The following is a 21,910-nucleotide window of genomic DNA, read 5'->3' on the forward strand; positions in this document are numbered from 1 at the left end:
GTGGTATTTTAAAATAGTGACAATGACAAATAGCTATAAACAGAAAATAAGGAGATTTTCCTGTTCAGTCATCATTCATAGTTTCCGGAATATATTGACAGCATGAATTGAATTTCCAAACAAAATTGACCTTTATTATGAATATAAAGGTTGATTTATTTACACTATTTTTTTGGATTTAATTAAAATGGGCCTTGTCAGCAGCACGGTTTATATGAAAAAAATGGCATAAAGATGGACTGTATTTCCTCTCGGCGTTCCTGGTGTCGGGATGCTGGACCTTGTTTTGAAATCACCGCGTACGTGTTAGCTTTTATTTTGAAGCAGAAAAAGAGGTTCCGGGAAATGCGCTTTGTCATCGCTAGCTTGACGTCATCCCTCTCGGCGTCCATCCCCAGCGTCTGACGATGCTGCGCGTCTTGCAGGTCTGAAGCAAGCAAGTGGATCGTTGTCGTCGGTATGTCATCTTTTCAAACCATTTTTACGAACCATTCCTTGCTGGCTCGCTATTCTTTTACGGGCGCAGTAACTGCTATTAAAACGCAACTTATTACGAATTATTTTTGTTCCATGATAACGTCGGTGAGAATGAAAGCCAAAGGGTGTAGTGGGATGTTAAAAATAATAATAATAATAACGGGGGTGTTTATATAACAGTTTTGTAGATATTATGAACTAGAGTGGGTATTAGTGTGGTGTCATTTGAGCCACCGATATTCCGCTGGTGCTGTGTCACTGGTTTCATTTCCCTTTTGAAAGAATTCATTTCAGATTCACGTAAAACAATTCATGGTGAAAAATGCACACAAGTGTACAATTGCATCTGACCTCCATGCCGTGCCTCCCGGGTGGGCTCTGTCCGCGGTTCTGAAGTGTCTCAGCGCAGGCAGGCCCACTGCACGCATTGTGGAGATCAAGCAGCTCACGTTTACATTTGAACCTTTCAAAACTGCTCAGGCGATGTATGAGGTGACATTTTACTGTCGTACAGTTAGAAAAATCAGTTAACCACTGTATAAATACAACCACTCTACTAGCTATAAATCTACAAGAATAATCAGTGTACATTTGCTGATGACCAGCCCTTCCATTATGCATGCATTTATTTATTTTATGACTACTGTATGTCTTTGTGCTTTTGTTTTTTATTAATTTCTTTATTATTAATATCTCCATCCAGGCGGCACAATAGTCGACTGGTTAGCATGTCCACCTCAGAGTACAGAAGTGCAATGTTCGATTCTGGCTCTGACTTTCCTGTGTGGAGTTTGTATGTTCTCTCCATGCCTGTGTGGGTTTTCTCCAGGTACTCCAGCATGCCTGCGACCCTTTTCTCTGATCCATAAGCAGATCAGATAATGGGTGGTCGCGGGCATGCTGGAGCCGATCCCAGCTGTCTTTGAGCAATAGGTGGGGTACACCCCGAACTGGTTGCCAGTCAATCGCAGTGCACACATAGACAAACAACCATTTGTGCTCCCACTCACACTTAGGGACAATTTAGAATGTTCCATTAACCTGCTATGCACGTTTTTGGAATGTGAGAGGAATATATATCCCTCTTGACGTCCATCCCCAACATCTGACGATGCTGCCTGTCTTGCAGGTCTGAAGATCGAGATATATATATCCTCAAGATCCTATTTTATATTTAAGAACAGACAGATGAGGCATAATTAATTGGACTCAACCACTAAATTGTCTTTTCCCGAGGGACACAATCATCCCAGTTTGTATCTCCTGAGGACAGAGTTTTAACATCTGCCACCCAGTCCTTCACTTGCCTCTTTTTTAATACCCCCAGAGTGGCGACAAACTGTTGACTCCAGGTTTAGATTTCATTCTAACAATTATGGTACCTGCATACTATTGTATGGGGACCTTTTTTTTGGCAGTTTGTCACCCCGCAGCCCGATAAGGTTCTTCGTCACATGATGGAATTCAAGTACTGTCAACTCAATTTATTGCCATATAGGCTGACTTATGGCAATTGTATTTTGGCAAAGATTTGGTCATGATATTTTTCATTTCATGTTGTTCAATTTTTATGTAACTTAAGCATGAATCTTGATAACTTACTTGGTATTGGCACGGGTCAATATCTGAGTGAATGATCTGTTGTGGTGGAGTTGTACTAAAACATTTCACTGTATACGAAGTACCAGCTAAAAAAATAGTTCACCAAACACTGCCATCATGACCAATATTAAAATGCATTTGTGTAGTAGGGTCAAGTTTAAAAAAAAGAGCGGTTTTATGATTGTAAGCTGCTGTATTCTTCGGCACTGTTGGAACATTAACACTGTGCTTGAATAAAATAAAATTTACCTATGTAATGATTCAATTAAAATCTATTAAACGTAATGGAACTGTACTTAAATGAATGTTTTAAAACAAACTGTTCGTAAAGATTAAACGCAAATAATTTGGACTTCAAAGTTAAATACAACTGAACCTTATCGTAATTGGGCAGTGATTCTTTCATGCACATTTACACAAGGCCCACACTGTGAAAATCACTGATCTATTCAACGCTGCAAATCACATTCAATGGTTCATTTCTGAAACACATATATAACTTTACAGAACTGTAAGTTTCCGTTGTGAGCTGCAAAATAACTACGCAAGTATACCTCAACCATGGTCGAAACCAGATCCACAGACACATGGGAGAATTGTATCATTAACAATAAGACCGTTATTTACTTTTCATTTAAAGTAGGTATACTATGTACAGTAGTTTTACTTATTTCTTTACTTCTTTTTACAATTGAAAACAGTTCCCAGATGCCTCAGTAATGTGTCTGTGTTTTTGTCAAAATGTCCTGAGGATTAAGAGGAAGAGCACACTTTGAATTATCACTGGAGGAGCCAGCACTTCATCACTACATTGTGTGAATGTGGCATATAGACATATCAACCCCCAGCTTCACCCCCCCCCCCCCACCCCCACTGCATCCACAACTTCAGGTAGCAATGAAGTATGTACCTGTGGTGCTTATCAGAAGCTAAGGCTAATCGACCATCCCGACAAACTTGACGCAGCTCTCCTTACCTTTTAACTTTGACAGGATAGCATAGATGGATTTATTATTCATAAAATCTGGCCTGGCCTTGGTGGAGGCCATTAACAGCTCATCTCCTCATTGTGCTTAAACGGGTGTCTCCTGGGCTATTGATTGTACTGTACTGAAAGGCTTCAGCCATCCTTACGTACACTTACAATATAACTTATATTCAATGATTCATAAGCTCCATTGATTTCATGCCAGCTGCTGTTTGGGCTGAAGTGTTCCTTCAGTTATCACAGCTAAAGACGACCGCGATTGTATAAACCATTCTCAGTGGCATACAGTACTTACTGTATTACATTCAAATTAGAGGAATAATTTAACCAGGGGGACAGGTAAGCTTGGCGTTGCCATGATGCATGCACACAACTGCTTCGCATTTGCATGGAATGTTTGATTGTATGAAAATGGGTGGGGCTGTGTCACGTGAATATGTCAATGTTTGATATACATCCTGTAATCAATGTAATTGGCTGAAATAGGCTTGGAAATGGCAAATCAGCTTTCATTGAAGTCCACTTGGTTTTGCTTTGGTAGTCATTTTTATTTGTGTTTTGTACATCTCCTCAAATGGCTTGAAAAAAAACTCTCCTTACTGTTATTATTCTTATTATTCATTCATTCATTTTCAGTTCCGCTTATCCTCACAAGGGTCACGGGGGGTGCTGGAGCCTATCCCAGCTGTCCTTGGGCAGTAGGCGGGGGACACTCTGAACAGGTTGCCAGCCAATTGCAGGGCACACAGAGACAAACAACCATCCGCACTCACACTCACAGCCTGCCATGCATGTTTTTGGAATGTGGGAGGAAACCGGAGTACCCGGAGAAAACCCACGCAGGCCCGGGGAGAACATGCAAACTCCACACAGGGAGGCCGGAACTGGCATTGAACCAGGTAACTCTGCACTGTGTGGTCAACGCGCTAACAACTGGACCACCGGGCCACCATTATTGTTATTACTTTTGTTATTATTGGTGTTGTTATTGTTTTTATGACAACCTGATGTTCTAGAGAGAAAACAAGTGCTGGTTCAGGATCAGCGCAATAATCGTAAAGTTTACTTGCATCTCTGGTTGAAAAATGAAACAGAATTAAACAGAAACCCTTCAACTTGAATGTGCTGTCCAGACCTGTGGACATCAGCTCATTTTACCATGACAAAAAAGCAGCCAGAGTCCATTTCAAAATTGCCTATCAATAACCAAGAGATAACTCGAGACTTGAAGCCATTCTCCACTCTAATTTGTGATGTCATAAATTAGCTCCCACAATGGCAGGATGGAACCCAGAGGTCACTTGGAGCGATCCCACCCGCCCTGAAGTAGAAATCTGATTAGAAGACACACAGATGGCCAGAACATCTGTCTGTGAATGAATGTGTGTGTGTCATCTCAATTAGACATTACACTCAGATAATCAATGAATGAATCCATCAGGGGTTAGGTTAGGACAATTGCATGTATTGAGCTTCGTGGGAACGGTTTAAGAAAGCCCAATTTGGTGTGGAAGAAGTCATTCATAGCTGAAAATCTCTACATTTTGTTTGTTTGTTTGTTTGTTTATTGAACATAAAACATATATACAGTAATAATTTGACAGAAAATAAGGTAGATAAAAAAAGTAAAAAGAAAGAAATCAATCTTCATTCAACACAGTTATTATGTTCAAGGGAGTAGGAAGAAGTAAAAAACTTATCTAGTCCTACCCCGTTATGTGATTGTATCTAATAAATCATTTTTATATCAATCAGAAAAGTAAGAAGAAAGAAGTCTCCATTAAGGCTCATACTTTACCCTTAACCGTGATATTTTTACAACTTTTGGTTTGTATCGGGATTATATACTTCCACACCCTGACACTCTTGTGTCAATTTTCTCTTAAATTCATAATGGATATTTATATACCTTTCTCTATTTATCAACTTAGTTCTGATTTATCATTATATTTAATGTTTTGAATTTATCATTTTAACTCTGATTGATGTAGGTTGTTTGTACTATTTTTTTGAATTTGTTTTTTAACTCAGCAAGCGATTTACTCATTTTCAGGTCCGTTTCGAGATTATTCCACAGATTAACACCTTTGATAGATACACTTCTTTGCTTGATGTTTGTTCTTGTTTTGAGTTTTTTGAATAAGTTGGTACCTCTTAAATCATAGCTGCTTTCTCGAATTTCGAAAAACTTCTGAATGTTTTGGCAGAGCAGGTTATTGTGTGCTTTGTACATTAATTGGGCGATTTTAAAGTCAACCAGGTCATAAAATTTCATCGTATTTAATTTGATAAATAGTGGATTTGTGGGTTCCGTATATTTTGATCTATTAATAATTCGAATTGCTTTTTTTTGTAGGTTGAGAATAGGGAGTGTGTTTGTTTTGCAGGCATTTCCCCATATTTCCACACAGTAGGTCATATATGGTAATAATAATGAAGTGTACAATGTGTACAAAGATCTCTTATTTAGCACTTCCTTGGTTTTGTAGAGGATCCCTACGGTTTTGGCTATTTTTCTTTTTACGTTATCGATATGTGGCTTCCAACATAGTTTTGAGTCTATTACTAATCCGAGAAACTTGGTTTCATACGCTCTTTCTATCTCAATTGAGTTTACCATAATTTTAGCTTGGTGTTTGATTGGTCTTGTGCCAAAAACAATTAACTTCGATTTTTTCAGGTTAAGTGACAATTTATTTCTGTCGAACCAGTTTTTTAATTTGTTTAATTCGTTTTCTACGGTTGTCAGGAGCTGTTTCAGATTTATTCCAGAACAGTAGAAAGTTGTATCATCAGCAAATAGGACACATTTAAATTGTTTTGAGACCTTGCAGATATCATTTATATATAAGATGAATAGTTTTGGACCAAGCACTGACCCCTGAGGAACTCCGTGAGTGATTTTTAGTTGATTAGTTTTTTTATTGTTGAGTTGCACGTACTGATATCTGTTTTCTAAATAACTTTTTATCCATTTATAAGCTACACCTCTAATGCCATATCTTTCTAGTTTTTTCAATAATATACTGTGATCTATTGTGTCAAAAGCTTTTTTTAGATCTAGGAAAACCCCAACAGTAAATTCTTTGTTGTCTATATTAGTGGCTATTGCTTCCACAAACTCCATAACTGCCATTGAGGTGGTCCGCTTTTCCCTGAAGCCATATTGATTCTCACTTAACAGCGCATGCTTTTGTATAAAGCTATCAAGTCTGCGAGAAAATAGTTTTTCTAATATTTTTGAAAATTGTGGTAGTAGTGATATTGGTCTATAATTTGTAAACCGATGTCTTTCTCCACATAGTTGCTGCGACTAGATGGTGACCAGTCCAGAGTATCCAACGCCTCTCTCCCAAACTAAGCCAGGACAAGCCCCTGCTCACCTTCCATCCCAACACTCTGGACTGGTCACCAGCCAATTTTGTGGCACATTTAGACAAACGAACATCCACACTCACATTCACACTAATGGACAATTTGAAGCCTTCACTAAACCTAATGTGCCAAATAATAATAATAATAATAATAATAATAATATGTCAAATCAGGTGGCCCGGTGGTCCAGTGGTGAGCGCGTTGACCTCACAGTGCAGAGGTCGTGGGTTCGATCCCAACTCCGGCCTTCCTGTTTGGAGTTTGCAGGTTCTTCCCGGGGCTGCGTGGGTTTTCTCCGGGTACTCCGGTTTCCTCCCATATTCTAAAAACATGCATGGCAGGCTGATTGAACACTCTAAATTGTCCCTAGGTGTGAGTGTGAGCGTGGATGGTTGTTGGTCTCTGTGTGCCCTGCAGTTGGCTGGCAACCAGTTCAGGGTGTCCCCCGCCTACTGCCCGAACACAGCTGGGATAGGCTCCAGCAGCCCCCGCGACCCTTGTGAGGATAAGCGGATCGGAAAATGAATGAATGAATGAATGAATGAATGTCAAACCAATGTCACCTATGTAGTGCTTTCCAGGACACCCAAAGCCACCCCTGCACATTTCCCGTCAGAAAAGGCCAAGTCATGACAATTCTCAAACATGCCTCTCCACATATGATTCTCAACCGACCCGATGGTGACTCAGCACCAGGTCATCCTTCTTACTATTTGTTTCTCCTCTGTGTTCTTCCTCCAACTCCCTGTGACTCCCCTTTGCTAATTATTGATGGCCTGATGTGTCTTTGCGAGGAAATAGCAAAGTTCACTCTTGCAGTGTGTGTGTGTAAGTGTGTGTGTGTACATGTGTGTGTTGAAGGTGTGCTGCATACTGGCACGGTGGATGGTGAGCAGTAGCGGCGGCAGTGTCAGGAATACTTCAGGTTCTGTATCTGTTCTCATCCAGTGTCTGGTTTTTTTCTGTTATATTTATGGTAACTGCTGCATTGTGAACTTGTGGCTAGCAGGTCTGCATCACAGTTCTGAGGTTCCAAGTTCGAAACTTGGCTCCGAGATCTTTTCGTGAATGCTGTTGTAATTGGCATGTCCACACAATTTCATGTCTTTTGGTGAAACTTGTCGGGTCATGCTTTTGTTTTGTTTTTTCTAGCTTTCCAACGGACAGCTCAGGAGTATTTGAATTTTTTCCTGTGGGGTAAATTTTTGAATTCTTAATATACAGTAGTTATCAGGGTACGCAGTTCCAAAAATTGGTGACTTAAAAGGCCTTTCGCAGAGATTCCCAAGAAATCTTATGCTCTACCTGGTGCTGCTCAGGCCCTAATGAAATATTTAATTCCAGTAAATTAGTCCAACGGCTAAAAACTCTCATTAGAAATCGCAAGCAAGGAGTAGTAATGCTAGCATGCTGGTGAACATATGGCAGCGTACATCGCAATCCTGAATTGGCAAAATTCAAATTTGATCTTCCCACAAGTATTAATTTTTTTATTGTTATGGGTTTGAATCTCTTGAGAAGTAGTCCTACTATAAGGGCCCACGATCAATTTGTGTTCCGAAATATCATTAGCGTGGCGGCTTGACTCTCTCTCCATTTTATGACCACCGTATATCTCTCTCTGCATGCCTTGTATCTCTCCAAAGATTGCCTCCGCCCTCTGTGTTATCAGCTTCTCAAACACTGCCTCGAGCTTCAAATGACCTCCGCTACGGGTTTTCATGCAGTGCGTACACTCCAAAGACAAATTATCCTGGTGGGTGATAGTTTTAGTTATAAAGCTGGAATTACACTTTAGGTATAACTGCCCAATTCCGATTTAATGTTAGGTATATCCGCCTTTGTGTCCATACATGTTAACCCGCTCGTCTCTGTCATGAGATGTGATTGTAAAAAGGTAAGCCCATGAGGTAGCAAAAATAAGTCATGTCTTTCGAGAGCCTCTTCATTAACTCATTCAGTACCAGCCAATTCTAGACCAAGTCTGAAAAGACGTTTAAAAACGTCTTTGGGAGTGAATGAGTTAAAGGCACAAGGCTCAATGCTGAGACAAAAGAAGAACCTACAACGTTCAATAAAAATAAAGCTACATTTAAGAGTCAATATCAAGCCGTCCTTCTTAAAAATAGGGGTTTACTTTTCCAGCTCGTTTTTGTGCAGCAATCCCAATGCGCATCATATGTGATGAGCGAGTCTCAAATAACGCAATAAACCCTTCACAACTGCACAAAAAGCACTGAATACCATGTTACCATTTCCAACATCCTCTTTGTGAATCAGGATTTTCGGCAACCAAAACATTACAGAGCACTGGGCATGAGTATTAGATTTTTGGTGTCATTGTCTCCCAAGATGGGACAGAAAAGAAGCCAGTGCAAAGCACCCAGTTACAACTACACTCAATGTCATCAACAGGCCGTTATATATATTTTTTTTTTGTGATTGTTTTTATTTGTTGCTTTTTTTTATTTGGGCCATCAAATTGTTGCTTTATGTGAAAACGGTCCTTAGTGCAAAAAAGATTGTTTAAATGACAGTTTAAGACAGCGGTCGTCTTAAACTGTCCAGTTTGAATCCTAAAGGGGCAAACCAAAACAAAAACATAAGAAGCTGAGAGGCGTAACCACCCTTATACCCAAGCAGCAACACACCCACCAAGTACCCCCCACCACCACCAACCGCCTCATTTCTCCTCCTGTGTCCCTCCGGCTCAGCAGCCTCTCGAGCTAAACAACACAGGATTACCGCTCTCTCGCTAACATACACAAACACACACACTTTGCGCGTCCGGTTGATTCTGGTTCCTTTCCTCGCTGAATCTGTTGATGCTCTTGTTGCTCCGAATTGGAGGAGGTTGTTGTCCAAGACCACGTGTCCTCTTTCTCTCCTTTCTGCCGCCGCTAATGGAGGACTGGGGGTAAGCTTTTGTTCAGGCAGGGGGCTGTGCTGGTCTTTGTCTTGTTGAGTGATGCCTCGAGCTCACCATATTGGTAGTTGTGGTTCTTTCTCTGAAGTGGCTGAGAGACGAGCACCACAGCCTTCATTCTTTGTGTGTTATCAGCTCGGTAACGTTGTTTAAAAGTAGAAGAAGCTGGTTGGGCTGCGAGAAACAAAAGCGTCCTCTTGGATTGCAGCTAATGGATCAAACAAGCATGTTGTGAACACTGTCTCATCACCCGAAACCATCAAGTGGATTTGGATCACAAATTCTCAATGGAGTGGATTTTAAATATGAGGAAAATCCTCTCTCTGTCTCTGTCTGTTCTCTCTCTCTCTCTCTCTCTCTCTCTCTCTCTCTCTCTCTCTCTCTCTCCAGTGACATTGCTCTCTTGCCCCCTTCATTGTCAAAAGTGTCATGATGGTTGACCCAAATACCCACGCTGCTACCACCCCACCCCCGTCCCCAACCCACTGATCTCCTATCAAAACACACCATTCTCTTTCTATTGTTTCCCAGCTGTCGCACTTTCCTCAAAATGTTTCTCATCTGCATTCTTCTGCTCTGTAAATTAAGGATAGGCTCGTATTTTTTGTTAATTTTTTTGAGGGTCGATACCAATACCGATGGGTCGTAGTCAAGGAGGTTGATAACCGATACTTGGAGCCGAAATTCATTTACATTAAAAAGGAAAATATTCATGTCAAAATTTGGAATAGTACAAACACCAATATTTAACTTTGTTTCAGTGCATTTATTCACAGCTTTTCAGATTTTCATCATGACAAGATATTTAAAATTCTAAAACAATTTTTTTTTTAAAAAGGTGCAGTGAGCTCCCATGCACAGCAACTTGTCTTAGAAAGTTCAGTGGAACCATACACACATAAATAACTCCTTAACCGGGCGGTGCAGTGGTCTCACACATCTGCCTCACAGTGCAGAGGTGCAGAGTTCGATTCTGGCTCCGGCCTTCCTGTGTGGAGTTTGCATGTTCTCCCTGTGCCTGCGTGGGTTTTCCCCAGGTACTCCGGGTTCCTCCCACATTCCAAAAACATGCGTTTCAGGTTAACAGAACACTTTAAATTGTCGCTAGGTGTGATTGTGTGCGCAAATGGTTCTTTGTCTGAGTGTGCCCTGCAATTGGCTGGTTCAGGGTGTCCCCCGCCTAGTGCCTGAAGACAGCTGGAATAGGTTCCAGCACACCCGCGACCCTCGTGAGGTTAAGCGGATTAGAAAATGGATGGATGGTTGGATGCTTTGTCAATACCTCAGAAAATGAGCAATTAAAGAATGTCAGAAAAAATACCAATCGTCTTTGAGCTTTTTTCGCTTGGCAGAGGTAACGTGTTTCTTGGAGAACATCAGACTTTGGGCTTTGTCATTGCAATAAACATTTGCATAATGCAGATTGTGGGCGGCCCGGTTGTCCAGTGGTTAGCACGTCGGCTTCACAGTGCAGTGGTACCGGGTTCGATTCCTGCTCCGGCCTCCCTGTGTGGAGTTTGCATGTTCTCCCCGGGCCTGCGTGAGTTTTCTCCGGGTGCTCCGGTTTCCTCCCACATTCCAAAAAAACGTGCATGTCAGGCTGATTGGACGCTCTAAATTGTCCCTAGGTGTGAGTGTGGGCGTGGATGGTTGTTCGTCTCTGTGTGCCCTGCGATTGGCTGGCAACTGATTCAGGGTGTCCCCCGCCTACTGCCCGGAGATGGCTGGGATAGGCTCCAGCACCCCCCGCGACCCTAGTGAGGATCAAGCGGTTCGGAAAATGGATGGATGGATAATGCAGATTGTTGCTTCCTGTCTTAATGCTATGCTAACGGCACCTCTATGTGCGCTCTATTGAACAAATAATTTCTAGTATGTAAGAGGCATGGGTGGAAGTTAGCGCACAGAGCTCTGGGAGCTTATTTGTCTGGACAATAATTGACTGGATCTGTTTAACTCTCCACTCTCCTAATTAATTTGCAACAACTGTGATGCGTTTTATTGATGACACGGTGACTCTGCAAGTTTAGGCTCCTCTTGTCCCCCAGGAAATGTCACCGGGTCAATCCCAGTGAAGATTAATAGCCGGTCTTTTCATATATTGATCTCAGCCCAAGGGGAGTAGAAACGTACAGACAGCATTTGAGCGTTTACAATCTGCTTGTTTTCTTCAGTGTTTCACCTTTAGATTGAGACTTTGTACTTTTATCACCTTGTGCGTGGTTGGCTGCGACCAAACTAACCCTGCAAAGTAAAGAAAATAATGCACAGATACTTTCTGGTGTTTTAAAAGCAGCTTTACCTGTGAAGGAAATATATGCATGATTGCATAACTGTCTGATATTACTAAGCACGCCGTCTTCGGGATTAAAATATGCAACGAGGCATTCGAGAGAATCTTCTTAAAATGCAGGATTTTTCATATGCGTTCTCATCTCACCCTCGCAGTGCGTAAGAGGAGCTAACGAAGACGCCATTTCCCCGACTGCCACCATGTCTGGCGCCTTCGACGAGTCAGCCAGCCTGGAGGAGAACACTGACAGTTTCTGGGAGGTGAGAAGGACAGGGGAAAAAAAAAGCCTTTGGTGATTGAACTCTTGGTGAACCGACCTCACCGGGGAGCTCTGTAAGGACGGATTAATACATATATTTATCATCCTGCGTACAACATATCCCAAATGATTTGTATATTTGTCACTTGCACATCGGAACAGTCTGAAACACTCTTACTGCTGAAGTCAGTGCATGTCTCAAAAGTCCACTGTACCCTCATGTACAGCATGAATCCCTTTTCTTCACTTCTTATCCTCATTAGGATCAAAGGTGAGCAGGGGCTTGTCCTGGCTGACTCTGGGAGAGAAGTATTATAGACTATAGATAGGGGGATACACCTAGAATGATTTCTTGATCATGCAAGGGGTTTCTCGCATGTGTTTAAAAATCTGTGTACTGACTGCTACTAATATGCATTGAAAATCACAAGTCCCCACCCCCAAAACAGAGGTCTGTTATAGTACCAAAGCTGACATGCTGCCGCAAGGTATCCGGACTGCCAAAAAAAAAAGGATAAAAAGGATTTTCAACCGTAAATATTGAACATGTTTAACAATGTGATTACCAGCCCTCACGTTTTCCTGGCAGATCAAGGAGAACTAAAAAAAAAAATAATCATTCTGAAGACTGTCAACATCATTGGTTGGAGTGATCTTTCAGAGACAAGTGCTAACGGGGGCTTTGTTGACTTAAATAGGAAGTGGTGAGTAATGTTCAAATTTAGCTCAATTTGTGACTTTTCTAGGTTCAAAAATCTACACGTGTGTTCCCTTATAATGTAGAAGTCAAGGATCTAAAAGCTTGGCCATCCCCGGCATCAAGCCAGTGCACTCCATGAGGTTCAACATTGTGTGTGTTGGCAAAGACATGGTATCGCCAAATAGGCTTTCAGAGCACAAGCAACCCATGAGTAACTGGAGTTCCTTCCCACCGGTCATTCATTATATATGACAACCAACACTGTTGAGCAACGAAGAGGCGATATGGCAGTTTAGTGGTTGTGCTGTATTCCAGCAAACTGACGTAAATCTCCCGTATCTGACGTGAAACATATTAGCAACTAAAATCACTCCTAACACACTCCAAGATAATCTGTGAAATAAGAGAAGAATGCACCCATTCAGCCCAATTACTGGGATATGTGTCACTAACCTCACTTTAAGTTTGTTAAAGACTAAGTCAGTGGTGTCAAACTACTTTTTACCGTGGGCCACATTGTAATGGTTGCCCTTGTAATGCTGCCGGTTATGATATGTCATCCCAAGGGCTATAACCATATTCCAAAAATCACAGTTTGGTTCATACCTTGCTTTTAAGATCGCATTTCAGTCCGGAAACAAAATGCTAAACGAACCGCTGATCTTTTGTATAAACGGTTTGAGTCTGTTCTCTTCAGGAAATACTGTAGCAACATTCTCATCTTTTTAGGAAATGAACAATACACACAAGTCCAACAGGAACAATTTGAACAGTCTCAATTATATGCGATAAAAACACACAAAAAAAATGTCATTTGAAACTGCTTTAGCTCCATCTGCGATAGCCCAAGAGAGGCGTTTGTGGGCTGAAATCCAGTCTGCCGACATTTAGTTTGACAAAATTGAGGATAAACTGCATGACCATCAACACATCATTCAGTCGCACATTTAGCGGGAGCAGCAAAGGTGTCGTCTTCCAGCCTGCCGTCACTACATCATATGGCTCACTGCATCGCAGTGCTGCTGACTCAGCTGCTCTGCCATGCCAACGATACATGTGCGGGTGTAATGCAAGCCCTTGTGGAGTTCATTTCATCGCATACTAGCTGATCACTCGAACCTTAGCAAATCCTCTATACTGTCCCACAGATCAGAGAGTTTTACGCTGCGTCTTTTGAACTGGAAAGTTATCTCATCTGTATGCTCAACTTGTTCTTCTGGCTTTAGCTCCATTTTTTCCCAATTTATTACCGTGACACTTCCAACAGCCAGAACCAATTGAGTTTATTCCAACGGAGCACCTAAAAGTTGAATGGTACTTTGGACGCAGGTCTTAGTAAATACAAAAACATCAGTTCTCCTCGCTTCATGTTCTTTGTCTTCTTATGACATTTTTAGACAATTGTATGCTACCAGGGTGGCATGTTGGTCAATCGGTTGGCACGTCTGCCTCACAATGAGGGGCTCAACCCAGCCTTCCCGTGTGGAGTTTGCATGTTCTTTTTTCCGGGTGCTCTGGTTTACGCCCACATTCCAAAACCATGCGTGGCAGGTTAATTCAACACTCTAAATTGTCCTTAGGTGTGATTGTGAGTACGAATGGTTGTTTGTCGATGTTTTCCCTGCGATTGACTGCCAACCAGTTCAGGGTGTTCCCCCGCCTCCTGCCCGAAGACGGCTGGCATAGGCTCCAGCACACCCGCAACCCTTGTGAGGTCAAGCGGATCAGCTAATGGACAGGTGGATGTATGCTAGCAATTCTGGGAAAGGTTTTGGGAAAGACCTTATTCTGCATTTTTGGCTTGACTGTGCCGTGGTGTGCAAAAGGTTCGATGGGTTTGGTGCAGAGAAACCTGAGAGGAATTTTGAGAGGGTTTTGTTAGGATGTGGGGTTAATTTGAGGGGAAAAGGATGAGTGGTTTCTCTCAGGCAGTACGGTTAGGGAGTCGGTTTGGGGTTTCCGTTTGGTTTACAGGTTACGTTTAGGGTTATGGTTAGGTGGTTTGCTTCCCAGAAGACTAGAAGCTGTCAAAGGTTCAAGTGGTCCATCTGCAAATGTTTGCCTATTTTCACTTCCTGTTAGGTGGCTGTGACTTACGAATATCTTCAGGCAGGATACAGATGTCCATATTGTCACGCCTGATTTAGAATGTTCTTTTCTATCGGAAAGGTGGGGAACTACAAGCGTACAGTGAAGAGAATTGACGACGGTCATAGGCTCTGCAATGACCTCATGAATTGCATCCAGGAGCGAGCTAAAATCGAGAAAGCCTACTCCCAGCAGCTGACTGAGTGGTCCAAGAGATGGAGACAGCTGGTGGACAAAGGTCAGAGGCGTCTCAAACTCAGAGGTCTACAAAATTGAAAACAACACTAATACTTGCCCTCCCTTTGTGCCAGGTCCTCAGTACGGCACGGTAGAACGCGCTTGGATGTCGCTGATGATAGAGGCGGAGAAGGTGAGTGATCTACATCATGAAGTGAAGAACAGCCTGATGAGCGAGGACTTTGAGAAGGTGAAGAACTGGCAGAAAGAATCGTACCACAAACAGATGATGGGAGGCTTTAAGGAAACCAAAGAGGCAGATGAGGGATTCAAGAAGGCCCAGAAGCCCTGGGCGAAAAAGTTGAAGGAGGTAATTGAACCCGAGGTACACATTCCTGTCTCAGAATATCACCTGTGAATAAAGGGCAACTGGGCTTTTCCTGTTTGTTGGAGGTGACAAGGTCTTGGGTTCTTCTCTTCAACAACCAGGAAATGCAGTTCCTTCAGATTTGACCGTTTGTGGTGAACCATTACCTGATTGACAAACTTTTCTTTTGTCATCTTTCCCGTCAGCTTGAGGCCGCCAAAAAGTCATACCACATGGCATGCAAAGAGGAGAAGCTTGCATCTACCAGGGAGACCAACGGCAAGAGTGAATCCTCAGTGACTGCCGACCAGCTGAAGAAACTCCACGAGAAAGTGGACAAGTGCAAACTTGATTCACAGAAGGTGAGAACATTCGGAAGATTCTGTGTTCTAATGAAAGACACAAACACACATTTTCTTAAGAGCAGAAGCCGTGTTATGTTCAACTTCTGCTGATCTCTGCTGTCCTTTGACCCTGACACCATTGAGCAATGATTCATTGCTTGTTTTTTTTGTTTGTTTGTTTTTGTCTTTTTTTTTAATCTTCAGGCCAAGGACAAGTACGAAAAAGCTCTAGACGAGCTCAACAAGTGCACACCTCAGTACATGGAGAACATGGAGCAGGTCTTCGAGCAGAGTCAGCAGTTTGAAGAGAAGAGACTGGGCTTCCTCAGGGAGGTGCTGTTGGACATCAAACGTCATCTCAACCTCACAGAGGACCAAAGGTTTGATTCATGTGATGACTGAATCCGATATAGCAACCTTTATTTACAACTACACTCTGATCTCTTTCTGTCTTTGCACAGTTATGCATCAGTGTACCGGGAACTTGAACGTGTCATCACATCAGCCAGTGCTCAAGAAGATCTACAATGGTTCAACAACAACCATGGCCCCGGCATGCACATGAACTGGCCCCATTTTGAGGTACCGTCCTTGTGTCGGCCGAAGCCGGGGGTCGGCAACCCGCGGCTCCAGAGCCGCATGCGGCTCTTTAGCACCGCCCTAGTGGTTCCCTGAAGCTTTTTCAAAAATGTTTGAAAATGGAAAAAGATGGGAGGGAAATATATTTTTTTGTTTTAATGTGGTTTCTGTCGGAGGACAAACATGACACAAACATTCTTAACATTTTCCAATGCTGTAAAAATGTGTAGAATAAATATTACATTTCAACATTTCTGTAAATGAAAATTTGCGTCATAGCCTGCGACACATGTTTCTATTAGCAGGACGGGATGGCAGGCAGGTGGCCGTTGTGAAATAAAAAACAGCGTTTTATGTACAATTCACTGACGGTACTAGCAAAGAATGGGAATCTGGAGGGCAAAGAGAAGCATTTTTAAACGGCTCACGTGAGCGACGAAAGTTAACACGCTGCAAAAGTGCGTCCCATGCCTCGCCCATCTAAGGGGCCATTATGGCTGATGCTCATTATGGCATGGGTGTGTAAGTGCGTGCGTATGCACGCGTGCGGTAACGGGGCGATCGCGGGAGGCTGGTTGATTGAAAAGTAGATCTTCCGTCAAAAAAGGTTGGGCACCCCTGCTAGAGGGGATGCACTGCAGGGAAAAAAAAAACATTTAATCATGAAGGCTCATTGTGTATTTGTAGCCAACTTAGTCATGTTGATAGCTAATATATATACATACAGTATGTGTTGTCTTCATTGTAAGGCTTTTCATTTTTTGCGGCTCCAGACATATTTGTTTTTTATTTTTTTTGGTCCAATATGGCTCTTTCAACATTTTGGGTTGCCAACCCCTGGCCTACACTTCATCCGATGGCAGCGAACCAATCATTTCCACTTGTTTCTTTTGCAGGAGTACAACCCGGAGCTTACCCACAGCATCACGAAAAAGGAAAAGTCAAAGAAAGGCAACGATTCCATCATGCTGACCAACGTCACATCAACAGTTGATCGGTCCCAAGCTGGAGACCAGGGCAGGTGAGAAAGTCTTGTTTCGGGGATCCTCGGTTTATGACAGCGTTCCTTAGCCCTGGCGCCACTGAACCATTACTTTGAAAACCTAAATGTTGGAGTGTACCATGACTTACCACCATCTCATAATTACAGTAAATGTCGGCCATGTGTGCCCACGCAATACCAGTGACCTTCGTGGTGGCGTACCAACCGCTATTACATATGGAGTGGTGCTATGTTAGGTGTAGGTTTCATTGATTGGCTGACAGAGAATTGATACCTATCGTTGACACAGCAAGGACAAATCTGATCAAAATGTACCATTCCAAAGTGAATGCCGCTGGGTAAAAACATGGCTTCTGTAACATTGAATTCAAAGGTTCAGGGACAATAAAAGTCGCTTCTCCTTTGGACTTTCTTTCTTGGGTTCTTTTAGCATGAGCAGCTACGAGAAGAACCAGGCGCACAGGGCCTCGGACGAGTGGTCAGACGAGGACCAGACAGCACCAAACTCATCCAGCGACACCAACGGCGGCGCCAACCCTTTTGACGAAGACTCGGCCGGTGGTGTCAGAGTGCGGGCGCTATACGACTATGAGGGCCAGGAGCAGGATGAGCTCAGCTTTCAAGCAGGTACGTGTCACATGGTCACCCAGGGTGTCCTTGGTTCATAACAGAGCACCTTTGCCACTGCGGTGAGGGCACCCAAAATGTTTATGAACCGAGGACCCCCGTGCCAGAGTGAATATTCATTACTTCTTACACTGTCGTTGTAAAACTGTTTTACATTCTTGATGAAGGTGATGAACTGACAAAGCTGGAGGAGGAGGACGAGCAGGGCTGGTGCAAAGGTCGTCTGGACAGCGGTCAGCTGGGTCTCTACCCTGCCAACTACGTGGAGCCGATCTAACACTCTCACCGCCCTGGTCGCCTGGAAAAACTCTGAACTGAACTCAATCGTGGATGCACATTGACCACCTCCGCCTTTTCCGAGCACCTAAACTTGGTTCCTCCATTCCTGGACCATGCGAATCCTAATTTTGCATTTTTATGATACGGTCTTCAAAGCGGTGCCTGGATGAGCAAGAACGAGCTATGCATTGTGCATTCCTTATATATATTGACGCTGTTTTTTTTTTTTTGTAACCATCTGGATGCTTGTACAGTGTTCATGCCTCATGTGTTTTCTGTCATTGTGAGTTATTGATATACCTAGCCTTAAAGGAATAGTCTAGTTTGAGATCATGACACACCCAGACAGACACTCATATTCACACCTCTGTATTCAAATCCAGAACCATAAATATACTGTAAATGTGAGGCAGACCTGCCAACTACTCGGACATCTTGCTGCCAATCACTTACCATCATAACTAACCAGCAAAAATGAAAATGCAAGTCAACACTTGGCATGTTAACACTTTTGTGTACTCAACACACAGGGAATTTAGCAGGTTTAGTATTTTTGTGCTATGTCAAGAGATGTTTGTTATTGTGGCAGTCATTTCCAAGATTATGATTTGTTTTTTCACTTATTCTAACATCTAGCAGGCAAACATGGTGAAGATCGGCAGACTCCGAAATGTTTTCAAAATACTCGAGGTTCACAATGCAAATACAATCGCCACCGCGCGTTATGACACAAAAGAGTTATCACGCCTTAGCCCATTTGCTGTGTCTGCAAAGCTTAGCTAACCAGGCACGAGAGGTTGTCAATACCTGTATTAGCTTTGTGATCCTAGCAGTCTCATGCATTGTATTGAGTCTTAATTTACCCAACGTTGACCCAGCTATGGCAGACCATGTTTTACATCTTTGTGCTCATCGAAGCTATCCAAGTACAAATGAAGATTTTTATCACAGCACAAATGTACACATGTATTTGGTTTGTACTCATTTTTCCAACATTTAACACCAGATGTGTTGGTTCTATGGTGGACCATAAAATGTTGGTAAACCCAAGGGACTTGTTGCTTCTGGCTGAATGGCAAGATCAAAGAGAAGCAATACTTGCTAGCAGTTTGCATGTTTTTTTTTTTTTGTCTTTGTGCTGAGCCAAGTTTATCAGCATACATTTCCACTATGCTCACCCCGTGATTCCTTCCTGGCCTCTGCATGCTTCCTCCTGTGAAATATTGTCACAACTGTGGCACAAACGTACTGACTGCTATCAGGTATATCTACCCATTCCAACATCTAACCAGAAGTCTTGAAAACGTTTATGAAATCGATTGCTTTTTAACTCTCACCAGTAGTCACCTAGCATTACATTACTACATACAGTTGTTTTAATCCAGCAATGTTTTAATACAAAGAGCGCAGAGGAACAAGACTTGTGGGCAGGTCGCTCATGTTTTCAACCTTTGCACTAAACTAAGCTGACCAGGATATAGCCGTCATGCACTCACAGCGGAGACATGAAAAGTCTAATAGGAACAGCACAAATGTTTTTAATTTTCTGAACATCTCATGACAGATGTGTTAAATCTCTCCGGATTAAAAAAATATATATGCGAAGTTTGTAATGCTGACGTGTAGCCCACCTAACATGCTGATGGAACGGTAAGGGTTGGAACACACACCTGTACCTACGGTATGCAGGAAATTTCTCGCTGGAGAGACAGTCACATTTAACGAGGGCTGAAAGGTTGTAGCCCATGTTGACTAATGGTTTGAACAGTGTGTGTTCTCGCACATTCTAGACTATTCCTTTATTGCTTTGCCTGACATTTTACCTTCTCTCTTCATGTGCATTTGGGAGTGGCTCAAGAGTCGATTTGTTTAGGCTTCTCTTTGGGGTGAAATCAAGCAAACGGTGAACCGTATCACTTACCTGAACAACACATCTTTCATCTTTCATTCAGACCAAACAAAGTATCCCAAACTGGTCGGGTCCCTTATGGCTCACCTCTTCATTTTGGTGGCTGGGGCTCTGAATAAAATCCTGTAAGCTGTGGCACTTCAAGTGGGGAGTTTCTTTTCAAAGGGCTTTCTGAGGCATGCATTCTGTGTGGAACATGACTTTGTGTACAGTATATGTTGGATATGAAATAATGGAAAGAAGATTTTAAGGTAGCCTGGCTGTCAGACGGATGGTTATGTTTTAATTGTTTTGGTTGTTTGTTTAATTTCATTTTATTTGAATTCTTTCTCATTTTTACTTCTAGTTCTTGTTTTTCTTGTATTCAGTTTGAACATTTTGGGATTTTTTTGTCAGATTGTATTTGTTTCTAATTCGGTTTTATTGGATTATTTTTAAATTTTATTTTAATTTAATGTTGTTTGTATTCATTTTATTCCATCTTTATTGTAGCCCGTTTTTGTTCCTGTTTTATTTTTATTATTTATTTTATTAAATGTTTATTTGATGCCGTTTTCTAATTTCGGTGCTGTTTTTTTTTGTGATTTGATTTCATTTGAGTCTATTTGGATTTTTTTTGTATTTAAATGTATGCTATTTGTATTTCATGTCATTACTTTTAGTGATGAAATGTTTATTTTCTGGTTTTGTTCTATTTTTATATTTTTTTGTTAATATTTCATTTCAGTTGGATCTATTGTATTTTTGGTTCTCTTTTAATTCTTTTACATTTTTTTTTTTTTTTATTACCGTCTTTTTCTTCCGTTTTATTCTATTGATTTCAATTTGGTTCTTTGCGAAACGCTGCTTTTCCGCATCCATGACACAAACCACAAAGCTGCCTCCACTCCTCGGGAGCGCCTTTTTTCTTTTTTTTCTTGTTTACAGGCAGTTCCATCTCAGAACCTGATGCACCGCACGGCCTCAACTCAGTTGCCTCCACTTTTGCCCATCACCTGAGTGCAGACTCGGGCTCACTTAGCCTCATGTTAAACGTTGCATCAGACAGACAGGCCTCGTGCGTGAGTGTGCTTGTGTGTTTCACGAGCCTGCTGGGGAGTCTACAAGGTGTCAACGACGAACACGACACCCTGCCTGGTGTTGTCTTACTTTGCGAGCGGCAGAGGAAGCACTGAAATATTCATGAGCTTTTCTTACGCAAGAACTGAGCTCGTTGCCACCGCGTTTACCGACCCCTCTCCATCCCCGAACAAAAAAGGAACCAAAACGTTTCTTTGCGTGTCCTTTGTCTTTAGGTGGCTGCGCCCACCGCGAAAGGAATGAAATGGAATGGAATGAAACCGTGTCTCAAATAAAAGACGTGGTCAGATAGGAACTCTTCCTGCTTTTCAGGTGCATTATCACTCTTGTGTTTGGCCTGCAGAGGTCACTTTTAACCTAACATTAACCTCGCCAGCCAACAATCTTACTCTCAAAAGTTCATACAAGGAACAATCTCTAGGGGTGTTCACACGGCAACATTTGCTCCGGTGCTACGCCAGCGCTGCGCCATCTCTCTCTTTCTCTCTCTCTCTCCCCCTTATATATCATACCTGTCAACGTTTTGGAGCGCCTACCTGTATAAACTACCAAAAAAATCCTTATAAAGAGCAAAAAATCCTTATAACATAGCAAAGCATTTTATATGTAAAGATAACGGCAGAAAAAAACCATGAAATTTTCAATGATATTTATTGCAGATCTCCATAATACAATGTCTGGTTAATGTCTAATCATCATTCTACTTAGTGGCATTACTGTGTTCAGAGTTGTAATTCCTGCGTTACTTTTTTCACCAACTCCAAATCATTTGGAGTTGGTGAAAAAAAACCCCGGAAATGTTCAGAATCCGTATGATTTGTGCGATACGGCCGTATA

General features: G+C 42.2%; 1 protein-coding gene across 2 annotated transcripts; it reads left to right on the forward strand.

The window, feature by feature from the left end:
* Nucleotides 1–326: 326 nt before the first annotated feature.
* Nucleotides 327–21,364, forward strand: pacsin1b (protein kinase C and casein kinase substrate in neurons 1b). 2 transcript variants are annotated; one of them, XM_086118325.1, is made up of 10 exons: nucleotides 327–457; nucleotides 11,817–11,921; nucleotides 14,790–14,946; nucleotides 15,020–15,255; nucleotides 15,459–15,614; nucleotides 15,801–15,976; nucleotides 16,058–16,178; nucleotides 17,072–17,196; nucleotides 17,609–17,805; nucleotides 17,973–21,364. In XM_086118325.1, exons 2-10 carry the CDS (start codon nucleotides 11,862–11,864, stop codon nucleotides 18,080–18,082), a joined length of 1,338 nt encoding a protein of 445 aa, XP_085974451.1. In that variant the 5' UTR covers nucleotides 327–457; nucleotides 11,817–11,861; the 3' UTR covers nucleotides 18,083–21,364. The 2 variants fall into 2 exon arrangements, with proteins under 2 accessions (XP_085974451.1, XP_085974452.1); XM_086118326.1 differs by lacking the exon at nucleotides 327–457 and adding an exon at nucleotides 9,096–9,359.
* The last annotated feature ends 546 nt before the right edge of the window (nucleotides 21,365–21,910 follow it).

Source organism: Hippocampus guttulatus, chromosome 8, assembly GCF_054856545.1.
Source record: "Hippocampus guttulatus isolate MCC_2025c chromosome 8, RoL_Hgut_1.0, whole genome shotgun sequence".
NCBI classification, from domain to species: Eukaryota; Metazoa; Chordata; class Actinopteri; order Syngnathiformes; family Syngnathidae; genus Hippocampus; species Hippocampus guttulatus.

What these genes read in the sequence shown, in the direction of transcription:
- pacsin1b (XM_086118325.1), top strand. Translation starts at nt 11,862, where the DNA reads ATGTCTGGCGCCTTCGACGAGTCAGCCAGCCTGGAGGAGAACACTGAC. An exon ending in TGAACTGGCCCCATTTTGAG is followed by an intron (nt 16,179 to 17,071) that starts GTACCGTCCTTG and finishes TTTCTTTTGCAG; the next exon opens with GAGTACAACCCGGAGCTTAC. An exon ending in CAAGCTGGAGACCAGGGCAG is followed by an intron (nt 17,197 to 17,608) that starts GTGAGAAAGTCT and finishes GGGTTCTTTTAG; the next exon opens with CATGAGCAGCTACGAGAAGA.